The 15692-nt window shown below is 42.3% G+C and overlaps 1 protein-coding gene and 1 long non-coding RNA gene across 2 annotated transcripts in view; one reads left to right on the forward strand and one right to left on the reverse strand.

The window, feature by feature from the left end:
• Nucleotides 1-15692, reverse strand: part of ABCA12 (ATP binding cassette subfamily A member 12) — a 77043-nt gene that overhangs the window by 18871 nt on the left and 42480 nt on the right. Inside the window, exons 23-36 of the mRNA XM_032445977.1 lie at nucleotides 14709-15015; nucleotides 12283-12397; nucleotides 10603-10932; nucleotides 9669-9738; nucleotides 9434-9568; nucleotides 8594-8746; nucleotides 7673-7850; nucleotides 5888-6106; nucleotides 5036-5232; nucleotides 4489-4649; nucleotides 2897-3121; nucleotides 2534-2672; nucleotides 1041-1293; nucleotides 265-351 (exon numbers count right to left, since the gene is read on the reverse strand). Coding sequence (XP_032301868.1) covers nucleotides 265-351; nucleotides 1041-1293; nucleotides 2534-2672; nucleotides 2897-3121; nucleotides 4489-4649; nucleotides 5036-5232; nucleotides 5888-6106; nucleotides 7673-7850; nucleotides 8594-8746; nucleotides 9434-9568; nucleotides 9669-9738; nucleotides 10603-10932; nucleotides 12283-12397; nucleotides 14709-15015 — 2569 coding nt within the window. The remainder of the gene's footprint in view (nucleotides 1-264; nucleotides 352-1040; nucleotides 1294-2533; nucleotides 2673-2896; nucleotides 3122-4488; nucleotides 4650-5035; nucleotides 5233-5887; nucleotides 6107-7672; nucleotides 7851-8593; nucleotides 8747-9433; nucleotides 9569-9668; nucleotides 9739-10602; nucleotides 10933-12282; nucleotides 12398-14708; nucleotides 15016-15692) is intronic.
• Nucleotides 11467-15692, forward strand: part of LOC116653691 — a 33741-nt gene continuing 29515 nt past the window's right edge. The window contains exon 1 of the long non-coding RNA XR_004308042.1: nucleotides 11467-11930. This is a non-coding gene — a long non-coding RNA (uncharacterized LOC116653691). The remainder of the gene's footprint in view (nucleotides 11931-15692) is intronic.

Here is a 15692-nt window from a genome sequence, read left to right on the forward strand (position 1 = left end):
TAATAGCTACGTTGAGAATGTAGCTGTGAGAAGAACAAGCTTGCACCAGCCCGGCAAAGGTCAGTCAGGCATCTGCAGTGAGCTTAAAGAGTCTGTAAGTCGCTTTGGAAAGAGGCAAGAGATTTTCTTTTCCTCTGGCATCCATGTATGAAAATTCTGCAGGTGATCAAGGATGGAAAGAGGGTCTGCTGGCTAAAGTTGTCACATCAATTCTCTTGCAGACTCAGGATTTAAACGGGAAAATAAAAGGCAAGAAGTACTTACGAATTGCTTTCATTCATGCATGTGTTATCTGTCCCAGGGAAAGAAAGCATGGAAGCAACTAGAGCATTTGTTGATTCATTGAAATTCCTGCAGTTTAACAAAAAAAAAAACAACAAAAAGGAAAATATTCAAGGTACTTCCATTACCACTGAGCAGAGGAAAGCTGTCTGAAAGAAACGGGATTTATTTAGGATGCTAAATAAATGACTATTCCTGGTGCTAGCCCTGCAAACTACTTCAGAACATGCAGCACATGAGGGAAGACAGAGTTTTAAAAGAGCTGCTCACTGCTTACAGCTGCACACTTGCTCCACTGACTGCACACCTTAGACTAGTGAATCCTCAGCAGGACATCATATGCTGCACTGACAGAGAGGAGGACAATCAGACAGTTCACAGATGGATAGAACTTGATCCTATAGGTGTAATGTTGGACCCAACTAATGCTGCACCTCCATTTCAGATTGGGGAAGATTAAATACCTTTTTTTAAATCCTTTTGAGGCAGGATGGATGTCAGGGGGACAGATGGCTCCATTAGCAAACGCAACAAAGAGTATTTCTCACATATTTCTCAGTTAATTCCGACTTAAAGATTGTTTCTCTAAAGCTTTCTGATTGCTGGCTTGTGCCAAGCCATCTCCCCAGGAGATACCCCTAGGAACAGGGTTTTAATACTGCGTTGTCTATACAACAGCTTTCTGCTGTATTTGCTGAGAAACAATCCTGATAATAAGAACTGGGCCTTTAAGAAGGCTGAAAAGGAACACCACTCACCCAAAAAAGTCTGCCTGGTCAGATGTGCCATACAGAGATGGGGAAAGAATCAGCTCTGGATATTCAGTCTCTTTAGTTCTCAGTGTTCCAAGTCCCATTGCTGCCATCACAAAGAGGACAGGGAGGATGACCTGAGCAATGAAGCCTCGAACATCGCGCCGGGTATGATGGAATCTCTTAATGAATAAAGCGGATGTCTTCTTAAGCAGCAATGGCAAACCCTGCAGGCTCTTAGATCTGATCAGGAGCTGATCTGGGTACAAAAGAACACATTTTGTCATGGATCAGTATTCATGAGATGCAGAGAACTGATGCTCACTGGACCCTGGCAGTTACTTTGGCTGCCCGTTCTCCTTTTCAGATAGAAAAATCAAAACTAGTAAGCTGGGCCATACCCTGTTTGGACAGCATTCGGGGTTTGGCTCAAGTCACAAGCTCATGTAACACCAGATCTTTGCTTGATTTCAAATGCGTATGTGTAGCACACACATTCTGACACCTTGCAAGAGGAACAGAGACTTCCAGATACAAGAAGTTATCTGCACCATCCCTACTCATCTACACCTTTTGTATTTGCAAACTGAAAATTCTCATCGTTTAGAAAGCACGTTCTGAGGCAAATCAATAAGAGAATTCATTAGGGAACAAGAAAACAAGGCACATAAACTAATCAATCACTTGCATGGACAAGGCTGCAGCACAATAAAAGCAGAGCTGAACCCTATGCAACCTATTCCTCTTTATGAAATATTAACCTGTGTAATGCAACACAAGGCAAATCACCGTCAGTGCTCTCATTAGGGGCATCATAAAACACTTTTCTACATGTCTGTGTTACTTCTTATGGATTTGCCCATTTTACAGCACAGGTCAGCTTTGTGAAGTGAGTATGAAAATAGCTCTGTGTTGTCCCTCAGCAGCTTCCTTAACTATAAATGATAAATCTATAAGCAGAAGGGATGTTCAGGATGTTTTTTGGACCATGCCGCCTTGGGCAGCTCTTAAACCCTCAACATACAGATACTGTTGAAGGTAAATTTATCCCAGCGTGTGGCCCTTTTTGCTGTGTGACTTACACTGCAGTTGCTGGGACAGAACAAAAAGCAGCAGGGAGGACCGAGCTCAGAGCTGTGCAGCTTTTCCTATGAAGTTTCTCTCAAATTCTACTGACTGCGTAGAAATAATTCTCTGCATCAATTACAGCAATTGCTTTCAGAGGTACACATTTGCTACCTCACCCACACACTGTATTTGATTAGATTAAAATCAATGTAAAGGGAGGCGGATGCAAACAAAACCCCTCTGTAATTTGTTCTGTGATTCAGACATTCCAAACCAGTGGATCTAGGCAACTGTTGAGTGCTGCGCTTCTAGGGAATCAGTGGCTTTGTGTTCCTGGTTGGGTGAAGTTTGTTTATAAACAAGAAAGAGCCCATCTGCCACTGTCTGTATCTCTGACAAATCTGGATGAAAACCTGGAGGTCATTTAGTACCATCTCTTTCTGTGAAAGTATCCGTGCTCACAGACATTTCGTCACTGCCATTTTGGCTGCTGGCTCCAGGCACCCGCTGGGATAGTCCTGCATCTTCTTGTGGGTCCTGCCCGAGCTCTTTTGTCAGATTGAGAAACACCTACAGAACAAGAAAGCATAAAGTTTCAAACAAAATAATTAATACTCCAACATCTTATTCTCTAGATGAAATGCTGAAAGGTGAGACAGTGGTATGCATTGTGCACTACTAGATGTATAGATTGATGCACACATCTACAGCTCCCCATGTTCATAACTGTAGCACAGTGAGTAACAAAACCATCCCTGTTACTCCTACATCCAAAACCTGCTCCCACCTCTTACCTCTTCCACGGTTGTGTTTGAAATCCCAAAGCAACCAAGGTGGAGATCACTCAAGCTGGTATCAAGGGCTCTGAGAAGTGCCTGGTAAGCCCCTGAGACTGTGGACTTGAAGGGGGGAAGCACATACACCAGCTCTCCACCAATATCCTCCTTGAGATAAGCCTCTGGGAGGTGAGACTGAATCAGGGAGGTCACTGCTGCGGTGTCACACTCCTCTATCATATTCTGAAAAAGGAGGAAAACACTCTGTGTTCAAACAGAAGGCGCTGAGGTCAAAATTCCTGCTGCAGGATTCAGCTCGGATCATGTCCTTAAGTGTAGATGGTGGGTGATCTTAGCACAGACATGCAGCATTTCATTTTTAATACCAAATGGATGTGAACCCAAATTTCCAGACTCAGGAGACGTGGCACAGACTCCCTACCCCTTGTTGTACTCAGGAGGAGCTCCAGGTATTTTTTGGACTAAGTTGAGCCCACCTTGGTCCATCCATGCCTTGCTGGGCTCCCTTTGACAGCAAACATACCAGGGCTGGGACAGATGGACCACTTTGCACCAGCTGGAGTATTTATAGTGAAGGGAAAAAAGTCTAGCCACATGGGAGAATTCACACCTGAACTCACCTGAACTCACACAAACACAATTGTTCTCCCTGTGAAGTACAGGGCTTGCACAGGGATCTTCTTTCATTTTCTCTATCTACGCTGCCAACAATTTGGATGAGAGCTGATCTCTTATGATATTCATATGTTATTCAGTGTGCTGGCCTACAACAGCACCATAATAAATGCTTTCAGAGCACAGTTCTGCCCTCCCTGCAAGGAGCAGAACATTTTGCCCCAGGTCAGGTACTATAAACGGATCTCTTCCAATCTGATAACTCTGAACTCCAGAACTCACACTGCATCCAGCCTGGCCTTTAACCATCAAGGAGGCCCTGTTCTCCAACAAAGCAGAGCGCTGAATTTCTTGTTTCTGAGAGCCTCAGAGGCAGGTCTGATGGCCTCTCTGGGGGATGGCTTGGAGTGTCCCCCTGCTTCAAGGAAGATGCTCTGTTAGTATCTCTCCCTGAGAAGCACTGTGCTCATATGCAGATCCTCTGCTGCTCTTTGGTGCCTCTCTGCATCAAACATAACCACTTTGGGAATGCTACCACTCTCAGCTCCTGACATTAGATGTGCATGATGGACATGAAAGCAAGCTGGGGTCCAGCAGGGAAGGGAGGATGAAGAGGTCTGCACCTGGGCACAGAAGGCTCAGATTCATACTTTTGCCTCATCTGTTAGAGCTGTACAGCTTTGGGTAGCAGGGCTAGCCAACACATCCTACTTATAAACCACAATAAAAATGGTCACAGAAAGAATACATTCCACAAATCATAAATTAGATTGGAATAACCATTTCATGGCAGAAATCTAAGACCGATATGAACCTTTTGCAATGGACTTCATTTCTGTTGGACACTATGACTCACTTCCTTATTTCATTCCTTGCTTCCAACTGATGCAGCTTCCCACCCAAGATGTCTATCAAAAAATCATACATTTATCTTGAGAGGAGGCTGAAGATTTAGGACCAACTCTGACACGAACCTTCTTTTTTGTGAGCGTTAGGTGATATCCATCACCAAAGGTTTCCTTGAGGTAAAATGGAGACCCACAGCATTTGAGCCCTCCGTGCTCTAAGAAGGCAATTCGGTCGCTCAGTACTTCTGCTTCATCTAAGTGATGCGTAGAGAGAATGATGGTCCTGCCTGGAAAAGAGGAAGCTGATGTCAACCCACACAAAACAAACATACAGGATTACATGAGACAGGTGAAAGCTGAAGTGAATGATGTAGAGTACCAGCTGAAAATCAGCTGCATTTTTAGGGAATTAATAATAATTAGATGAAAAGTAACATTACCGAGGAGCTGAAAGACATTACTGTAAAATATGCATTATGGTAACAATACTTATCAAATGACATTGTGAATTTACAAGGAGAATGAAGAATGAATCCAGAGGATCTGCAAGGTGTTTCCAGTCTCCCACAGTTGGTTCTCTATGGTCTCCAAAACCCACAGCTCAAAACCACTCCATAATTTCAGGACACAAAGCACCTCTGCCCCTGGGCAGCACCTCATCTCATCACAGTACCTTTTTTATTCTTGGAGATGATTTCCCAAATACTCCTACGAGAGCATGGATCCACCCCAGTGGTTGGTTCATCCAGGATCACTACCCTTGATCCACCCAGGAGAGCAATAGCTATAGATAGCTTTCTCTTCATCCCACCGGACAAGGAACCAGCCAGCTTATGACGATGGCTGTAGAGTCCAGTCTCCTTCAAAGTCCTTCAAAACAAAGAAAAAACAACTTCGAAATGTTGCCCCTCAGGCAACTTTAAAAAGCAGAATACTTGAAAATGTCCAAAAAACATAACTGCAAATGAAGCACTACTCAAGTATAGACTGCTCTACTGAACGGTCACAGTGCACTGAGATGATTCATCCTATGTGTAGCTCAGCCATTGCCATTTTAATGTAAAAAAAATAATCTTTCTTTAGGATGTTTTCAAAGTTCCCATCTGACAAGTCAAGGTTAAAGGATCAACCTCATCAACAGAGATCAGCAAATTCCAAATTCCCTGGGATGTTTTGGCTGTTTCACTTCTCCCCAGAAACAGTAAAGCTGGCATCATCTTCTAACTGGTTGATTAAATCTCTTTCTGGGGAAAACTGTAAGGAAGCAAGGACCAGACCCTTAGGCTTATAAATTCATCTCCAAAGAATTGCCACATAAGCTTGTAAACTCCTGGAGAAGAAATGTTTTCTTACAGCTGCAGATTTTGACACTCAATGTACTCCAGTCAGATCAAGGCATTTATTTGAACTCTAGGCTGGGGTTTGCAACAGTGCTCAAAAACCATTCATTTGAGCTTTGTAGTGGTACTACTATGCATAATTTTCACAGCCCTCTCTCTCTTCTCCCACCCTGCTGTTTTTATACCTCTTAACTTCTTGGTAGAGCTCCTCTTTACTCCAGTGAGGGACTTTGATGTACCCATAGAGCAGCAGGTGCTCCTTCGTGGTGAGGTAGTTGAAGAGCACGTTGTGCTGCATACAGATACCCATGTTCTTCCTGATAACTTCCTGATCAGTCTTGATGTCTTTGCCATAGACAATGATAGTGCCTGATGACGTAGGGAACAACCCGGTCAAAATAGATCTGAAAGGGAAAAATAAGTAGAAAAGGAAGCTAAAAATGAAAGAAGAGAAAGCCATAGGTATTTTTTTCTTCATTCTCCTGCAGTTATCATTACTTGCCAAGCTTCTTTCCATTACTAGCACACTCCTTGCAGCCAGAAATCACTGAACACAGCTTCTTCTGCAGTCCCTCCATGCTTTGGTGGAGCAGTGCCCAATTAACATCAAAGAACATCCTCCTCCCCCCCATCTGTGGGATTGTGAGGGCAAGTACCAAGCTCACACACTGAGCTCTGGCTACTTTACACATATACTTTCATCTTCCTCAGTCTCTCCCTCCCTAAGTCAGACCACTGCATGCTCCTTACATCAATACTCATGAATGCCCTTCACTTCCAATTTAATCACCAGGAATTCACATAAATGCAGTTACTCTTCATTCTTTGGGGTTTGTCTGCAGTATCCAGACAGTCTCATATTGCTAACCACTTCAGAGATTGAAAACCACATCTTCATCATACTAACCACATCACAGCATAGAAACCCGATTTCACTGCCATTATTAAGAAGGAATGGGGGAGGATTTCCTGACAAGGAACCTCACTGAGGACAGCAATTTCATCTAGTTCAAGCTAATAATTACCTACCTAGTAGTACCTAGCAGACCTGAGTCAAACACCTTCTATTTGGAATGACTACTTGCACAATATAGGCTGGTTTTAGAGCTGTCCTGCAAGGGAGTAAAGGGAGAAGATGCATCTCAGGCTGCCCTTCTCCATCCTTGAGTTGCACTCTCTCCTGGGACTTTTAACTCTCATTAAAAAGGAGAGGAGATGTACCTTGTGACCTTACTCAGAATTTGAAGCCTGCACTAAGTTTCAAGAAGCTATTATACTTTTCTGTACATCACCTTTGCCTACACTTACAATGAGGACATGAGATGAATTCATAATAAGCTGAGATGAAGCACACATCTGTCTTGTCTTACTGTTTTTGGCTCTTCTGGGGCTTCTATTCATCAGCTTAATGTTGCTTTCAGAGTGACGCATACATATACATCAGTAGAGAAATCAAGTTCCACAGGTTTCTTTTAGTGATGTTACCCAACACCTTAAACTATAATTTATAAATGGCAATGCTGGAAGGGCTGGAAGGCCAAAGCATTAACCTACTGCAATTCCAGCCCAGCCAACACACAAGTCTGTACAGCTGAAATATACCTTCATTAAGCTTTCTCGCTAATGTCACTTCAAATTTGGCTGGTGCACAAGCTACCCACAGCTTTCAGAGCAACCCAGCCCCATGCACCAAAGCCTCGTGGAACAAAATACTGGAACAATTGCTGTGATGCATATTACAGGGATCCTATCAGACCAAAACGTATGTTCCTAAACAAAAAAAGGACCGTCAGTTCTAATAGATGAAGGGGTTGCTGAGGTCATCTGAGAGTAAGATAAAATTACAAGAGAGATCTGTCCTAATAAAGCATTTCATTCAGCTTCCCAATGCTGAAAAGCCCCACTTGCTCTCATATCCACCCAGCTGAGACCAACAGTACTAAATGAGCCCAACTTTAAACAACATGTACATGGTTGTAGTTTTCCCAGCTCCATTGTGTCCAAGCAGGGAAGTTATATTCCCTTCATAGAAGTTGAGGCTTAGGTTGTCCACTGCAGCTTTGGATCCATAAACTTTGGTTATGCCATGGAGAGAGACTCCCAGGGTCAGATCAGTGGGTTCTGGCTCCACGTGAGGTGGGGGGGCACCTTCAGAACCAAAAGGAAGGGTGAGAGGTCAGTTACCTTTTTTCAACTTGGAGATAAGCAAGGCTTTTGATAGCATATAACATAGCAGAAGCAGGTGACTTTCAATTAGGAACCTAGAGAACATTTCATAGGATCTGAGACATTTTGAGCTTTCCTGGATTTCTCCTTTTCACTTGTAACTTCACAGAAGTTATACTTCCAACAATAGGCATTAATCTCCTCTGATAAGGTCTTATATTTAGATGTTTCTGAGAACCTAACTTAATCTACGCTAAACAAGTATATAAAATCAGAGGAAATACAGAAAAGCTGTTGAGTGAATTTCTGTTAGGTAGAACTGGCAAGTTTGTATGTGTGATCTCATTATATTTGATAGCCCAAATATTTAAAGAGACGGACAGAGCAGCAGACATTCCTTTTAGCCAAGTGGAATTCTGTATATTTGCTTTCACAAACAAGAATATGTTTCTACACAGAGCATTGTAGGGTGAGGTATATGAGCACAAGGTATCTGCTCAACTACAATATACACAACTATGCATGCTGGTGTCAGTACTGGATTTCCATATCGAATTGGAAGAAGAAAAAAAAGAAGACAATTTAAAAGCCAAATCTCCATTTGGGTAAGTATTAATTTCCAGTTTTTCCTGTGCTACGAAGTAAGGATTAACATAGAAATGTGCTTTGGCTTTGTTTACTTAAAGCATATGTTAGCATGGCTATCCCATTCAGTATTCACATACATATCTGACTGGTGGGGCTGGCTTCTTTCCTTAACACAAGCTTGCTGAAGATGAAGCCTCTTTGCTTCTCACTCCAGAAGGGGAGCCAGTTGTATTCGAGCCAGTAAGATGGAAGCAGTGGGAAATACCAGGGAGCAGCCATGCCGTATCTTCCTGCAAGAAGAAGAGGAAGCTCATTCAGGTATCTGTTTCTGCAGGAAGCACCACTACTGGACTGCACTCAAAACAACAAAAGTGAACTCCATGGAGATCTCTCCTCTCTCGATGTGCTTCATGTACTACTGATGCTTGGAAGGGATTTTCCCCTAATTGGCTCAATAGGAAGCATTTGCTCATTTGTTATTCTGAGTAACTTCATAGCCTGAGGGCTGGAGTACTTTACATTTTCCACTGGGTAGATTTCTGTGTGCCAGTGGACTGCTTCATTAGGTGGGGAAGAAAAGCAAAAGACAAATGTACTGTCTCTTGCCCAAGGCAGGAATTACTTTTTGAAATCGGATGATATAAGTAACACAACACAAAATCACTCAACTGACAAATGCTGGCTAACATGCTCGGTTCTCATTTTCACCAACCAGACAGCAAACACATTCTCCTGTGTCCTTGGCTTCAGCTTCTTCAGAGGTTCCACCAACCCACGTGATGAGCAGAAGAAACCCTAATCCTCCCTTAACCCAACATCATTAATATTCTCAACACATCTTCCAAGTTATGGTTCCTCTGTTCTAGGAATACAGGTGTCCTGCGTGTGCCTGAGTGACTGGATCATAGAATCAGTCAGCGTTGTACTCAGTGTTTTCCAAACGAAACATCAACAGCCTCAGTGCTTCATATCCTTACCTGGGAATACATTTCTTATATACCATCCCAGGATGAAGTAAATGAAAGAGTCTATTAGAATGAGCCAGCACATCCAGCCAAAGGATGTGTTGTCTCCAATCATTGGAGATTTATACATGTTGTCCCACTGCAGACCTGCAGAAAGGAATTGAGAAGTACAAGAGAATCCATATTACTTAATGGAATGTCACAACCTTGGAAGCTCAAAGTGTACTTTTGTCTTCAATAAGCATACCTATGTCCTGTGCCTCGTAGCGAGCAATGTACTGGCTTGCATAACTGAATGCAGTTGGAGACAACAGGCTCTGTGGAACAGACAGAATTGAAAACAAAGAATTTGTTAATTAGTCTCAAAGAGATTTTAAGTCAGACAACCCATCAGGTGCCTCCCTGGCTTGGTACGCTAACTGGAAAAATGAGTAAGATTTTTTCCAGCAGACACAAAGAGCAGGGGACCAAGCTTCTGATGGGCAGAACTTCTGATGATGGGCTGTAACATCCCCTTGGAGTCTTTCTTCCTTTTGCTTCCTCTGCCAGCATCCAACTTTATCCCCCACCCAGGGCTTTAATTTAGGCTTTTGAAATACAGTGGTGATATAAAATTACATGACATGGCTAATGAATTTACCACTTGACTTAAAAGGTGACCTTTCCCAGATCTGAAGAACTTGAAAACAAATGTGACTCCTGGTACTTAATACCAACCTATTACCACCCTTGGCAAGTGACAAAGCTTTCTCTCATTTCCTATGGCTACAAAATTGAGGAACACACAAATAAGGAATGAACAGAGCCAGCTTTCCCTCAAGTCCTGCAACCTTAACTCCTTACCTTCCTCTTCATCATGGTTGAAGGTAAGCTATTTTTCCCTTGCAGCTTGAGAGGGTAAAGTGCACAGATCACACTACTCTGATTCAACTGGCAGTGGTTACTCACTAAAATGCCACAAGTTTTGCTTTCAGTGAAGGGACACAGGTCTCCTTCCCCCAGGCTACAGCCACCTCTCCCATTACATGATGTAGCATGTATCAGCACACACTGCTGTCATTCAGAAAGGCTACAAAAGATGTATACTTGTGACACAAGCCTTAAGAAGAGCTGAAGTGTGTTGAAGGTGAACGTTTGCTTCCACATACACACAATCCCTGTTATTGAAAAGCAGAACTTACCAGTAGGCTCTTCACAGAGAAGCTCAAGTGATTTTCAATGACAAGCAATACAATGAAGGGGAAGAAAGTGAGGATGTACACGAGACTGCCCACCAATGCTGCGATGTTGGTGTTGTTGAAGAAAACACTGATGAAGTAGCTCATGGCTATGATGGACAAGCTGTAGTCCATAAGGTACAGGAACAGGAGCGCTGTATTTGTTTTGGGAAGGATGTCACCCACTTTTAGGACAATGATGAGGAAGGTGACTGTGATTAGAAGGAAGATGGCACACTCTATGAACCAGGCGATGAAATGGCTGCTTGCATTAACACCCATCATCTTCATGTACTGTAGAGAGAAAGGAAAATAAAAGGAATTACAAATTAGAACTGTTTACTAATGTGTGTTTTTTTTGTTGGTTTTTTTTTTCAGTCTCTGGATAGGGCACACAAACAAAATACGCTCTCTCATACTCCAGCATGAGTTGATTACCAGAGAGAAGCCATGCACTCACACTTCTGGAATGCCCTTGGTTTGCAAGGAGCCTGTTGTAAAGGAGCAGCATAGGCAGGATCTGCAAGCATCATATGTCACAAGCCCAAGTGTCAAAAAGCAGATGCTGGACCTTACATTTGCTACTTTTCTAAAGCATTTTGGCTATTTTATTTGTTTTAGATAACGCTGTTCAACTCAGCGACATGAGTGTAAATACTCTCGGGTACAGTTGAAGCCAAACGTACCATTTGGTTCAGCTGGTGAACCACTTCACACGCATCCCCCCAGCAATAAATGATACACTTACATATTTATATGGAAGTAATATTAATTTATATCAGCTGATGACCAAGTCACAAGTCATAAGAACTGTGAACTTGCCTTGCCGAATCCAAAAGAAATGAGAGATGCTGGTGTCTTGTTGCAGATTACACAGCTGAAAGATTACTGACACCTTGGATCACAGAGGCAATGAAAGCGTGTCCCCAAAGCAATATTCAGAGACTGTCAACTGGACACTCTTATTGTCAGTCTCACTGCTGTTCGTTGGGTGATCTTTCTTGAAAATACTTCTTTGGTGATTCAGTGTTTGTTTCCATGGTACCAAATAACAAACAAATCTGTCTGAGCTTTATTGCCTGCTGAAGCTTAGCCTCCCAAAAAGTTCTCTGCTGTTCATCCCCATTGACTGTGTTCACACTGAAAACGCACGCTAATTTAATAAATTCCCTATGTCTCAATCTGATTTCTTTTTCAACAGGCAACCTGAATGAAGAACTTCATTTCAGAGAAGCTGACGTAATATGTTGCACCTTCTGAAATATTAAGTATAATAACTCCAAGGATAGGAGGTAAGTCACTCTTCATGTCTTTGTTCCCAGGAGGTTTGACTCAAAGTCAGTTTTTAGAGGGCTTTAGATCTTCAGAAAACTTTTAATTTCATAAGGTCCCCATTTTTTTCCAGTGTTCAGAACAGCAAAGCAATATTCCCACTGCTTGAAGGGCAAATGCCCTGCATTTCTATAGTTCTGAAACTGCCCACAATGTCACAACTTGAATGCTGCAGGTCAAACAATAGGTATTTGCCATATTATTTTCCTTAATGTTTGTTTTGCTCCATTTAGTGTCGCACATGAGATGTACTACCCACTAATAAGGAAAACTTGTTTATACATTTGCACACCCCAGAACGTTTCAGCATACCTCATAAAGCCTCAGATCTTTCTCCTGAACAAGAGTTTTAACAAAATCAGCTATAAACAGCACCCAGGCAGCCATCAGAGCAAATGGAAGAGAGTAGGTCACGCTGGTTAAGAACCTGTAAAAGGCAAATGCAGGCTTTAGTTGAACGCAAAACGTTCTAAGGATTAACGCTTTATACAGAATGTATTTTTTTTTTTCAGGGAGTATAATTAATAATTAAAAAAAAAAAAGACTATTTTGCTATTGCATTGAAGATTCTATTAAGAGACTCCTGTACTGTTAAAAAAAGAATAGCACTATTAGAAAACATAGGGATTTTTCCAGCTTGGTTCTCAAACAATTTTGCTTAGCAGCATCACTGGCAAGAGCAGAAACCAGCAGTGGCATCTTGTGACTCTGGTGGGTGCATCCCACCTGGAAATACCACAGCAGTTGGCTGTCCTGTCAATGGATACAATGGCCTGATTTTGTTATCAGACTGTATCACCCTGCCAGAAGCTGGATGTCAGTGCATTCTCTATTACTCCAGAGGGTGGTTATTACAGAGACAAGTCTACCACACCACAATTCTTAGTTCCTCCTCTTTATAACCTTCCTCCTGTGCCAATTGTGTGCTCAGAGAAGATGCAACAGTAGCCAAAAGTAAACTTCTCCTTTTGTGATGGAAAGCAAGTTTCTATTGTAGGAGATTCACTCCATGGTATCTACAGGGCTTATGCTTCCCTCCCTTATTTCTAAAGCTGACTTAAAAAAACAAACAAAAAAACCCAACAGCATTAATTCTTAGGAAAAGTTTAAAGTACGATAGCAGTAGGAAACCAATATGATTGGTTTTTTAATTACATTTTTAACTTGCGATGTCAAAGAGTTCCCAAAACTCAGCACTTTCAAGGAATTCTTCTTCCTTCAGTGCAAACAAAGTCCTAATATTTACATGGAACAATGACAAGGCATTGCAGTCTACTTCATTGTTTTGGCTCTTTTGTTGCTGTTGTTGGGGAAGAGCTCTTTTTTTTGGTTCTGTTTGCTTTTTGTTCAGTTGTTTGGGTGGTGTTTTGTTTTTTGTTATCACTTTGTGCACCATCTCTAGGCCATTAAAAATCCAGTATTCCTACACTTTCAGTGCAAGTGTATATACGTTCACTCCATTTCTCTACAGGATTCTAACTATCTGATAACAATCAATAAACAGCCATTTTCTGATGACTTCTACTGGATGGAAATAGGAAGCCTTTAGGTATTTTAATAATTGAGTATCTCATGACCCTCTGAACCCAGGGCGGGGAGGGAAACCCAGAGGCAAGCAGTTCACTCAGCAGCCCAAGAAAAAGCAAAAGAACAGATAACTGTAGTTAAGTGCCTCCAGCAGACAGTTAATCATTGTGCAAAACTATCTCACAGCAATAACCCACACACTTGCTGGAAGCTGACACCTGGTTCGAATGCTCACCTGCTTGCATACTTGCAGGCACTTTGCATGCTAAGGAGAGATTATAAGTTTCCAGCTGTCGAGTGACAGGCTGATGTGGGATTTTAACAGGTCTGTTGTAGCTCCCAGATCATCTTTTAGCTCATGCAGTCGGTATGCAAAGCTCCTGTGCCCATTCTGAAATCTTGGTCTAAGAAAGACCCTCCTATTGTGGATTGACAGCCCAGCCTACTAATGTAACTTGTTGAACATCCTTCAGAGCCTGCTGATGGACATGAAATCATTTCCCTACATGTTATCCATTCTGCTTGGCCACCAGCTGTGGTCAGGGTAATAACTCTGAGGATGTACCATCTTGCCAGCTTTCCAACATCAACCAAAATTGCTTTGCCAGTGGGACCAGTCCTCAGCTGTGAGAGATTGGCTTCTCTCTGTTGCAGTTGGCAGAGACATGGTTTATATTAGCTTCAGATCTGGCTCAAGATGAGTGGAAAGGAAGATGATCCGAAACTTTTTGATCTGTTTTGCCATTCAAAACTTACTTTGGTCCACACACAGTTCATGCTGCACCGCTCAGTATAACAGGTTGTTAAACCTAACAACTTGGCTCATCAAAAGCTTTTCTGTCCTCCCTCATTACAGTGGCAATGAATAGTACAATTTCACACTCTTATCCTTCTTAAAGCACCTGTGAGAGAGGCACCTGTATGGAGTACTATTCACTACACACTGAACATTAGCTGGAATCAGTGGAATGAATAACAAATAGAACAGCTGGGTAGCAATCTGCAGTAACAAAGCTCATAAACCTGGGGGCTTTTTTTGCACAATAAATGTATTTTCTAAGTTCTGCTGCACTGTCTGCATGTAAACACCTGCAGAACAAGTGAAGACTCATATTTAACCCAAGTCCTGCCAAACCCAGTCTCATTTCTATTCTGTGTAGTAAAAGAATGACAGCAAATTTTATGGGAAGATGGAAATTCCACAGACTTACATGTCCTTGTTGTAGCAGGGGTAAGGCATGGCCTGGACTTGAACAGCTATTTCCTCTAGCTTCTTGCCAGTCTGCAGATGAATAATGGCTCTTTCAATGCTGTCCTGGATATAGATAAATGCCCTGCTGTATATCTGGCTCTGTGAGGTGGAGTTGTGTGGTCCCACAGTCCAGATGCGCTCCCTGATCCTGTTGGTGGTCTGTGTGATCCTGCTGCTCATTCTGATGGTGTAGTTGACCACAGGAGGGAGGGCCAAAGCCCCATGGGCTGGGCTGCTCCAGCCTGAAGGCAGCCTGAAAATGATACCTTGGGAAAGAAAGAAAGGGATTTTCTTCAGAGTTGGAGTAGTACACATAGATATATATGAACTCCTCATCTTTATAAGCCTTGACTACATTACAGTCCATCATCCCATTTCTCTGCAGCACAAATAATGCTCAGGTGGGTAGGTTGTTAATGTTCACTACCAAGGGTCTGGTAGTAGAAATCAAACGTCACTGCAGCTCCTTGTACTTCCAAATCTGGTTGATGATTCTGGCCTCCACATCTTTTCCTACTAAGCATTCAAAAATGAAAGGCTCCCAAAATAACCAGTTGTGTTGGAAAAACCCTGCTGTTAACATGGACTGTCACAAATCTGTCGGGTACGTCCCTTACCACATGCATCTCTCATGAACATGCCTATCTGTGCTCCATCAACAGAGCTCACATAGTGGTGCTGTAAAATACACACCTCAGGAGCATTGCATTGACACGGTTCGTGGCCTATGCACGTATTTTTGTGCACAAAACTCCTGCAAAGCTGAGAAATGTCTGGGAATATAAAAGCTTTGCAAGTTCCTGCTAGGAAACTGCATGCTGTAAATACAACAGGATGGAGGACAAACATAGAGAAAAACTTTTTTTATGGGAATTGACAAATATTATCAGGGTCTGAAGTTCAAGGAATAGAAAAAGTCTATACCTACACCTTAATTATGAGG

Source organism: Coturnix japonica, chromosome 7 (genome assembly GCF_001577835.2).
Source record: "Coturnix japonica isolate 7356 chromosome 7, Coturnix japonica 2.1, whole genome shotgun sequence".
Lineage (NCBI taxonomy): Eukaryota > Metazoa > Chordata > Aves > Galliformes > Phasianidae > Coturnix > Coturnix japonica.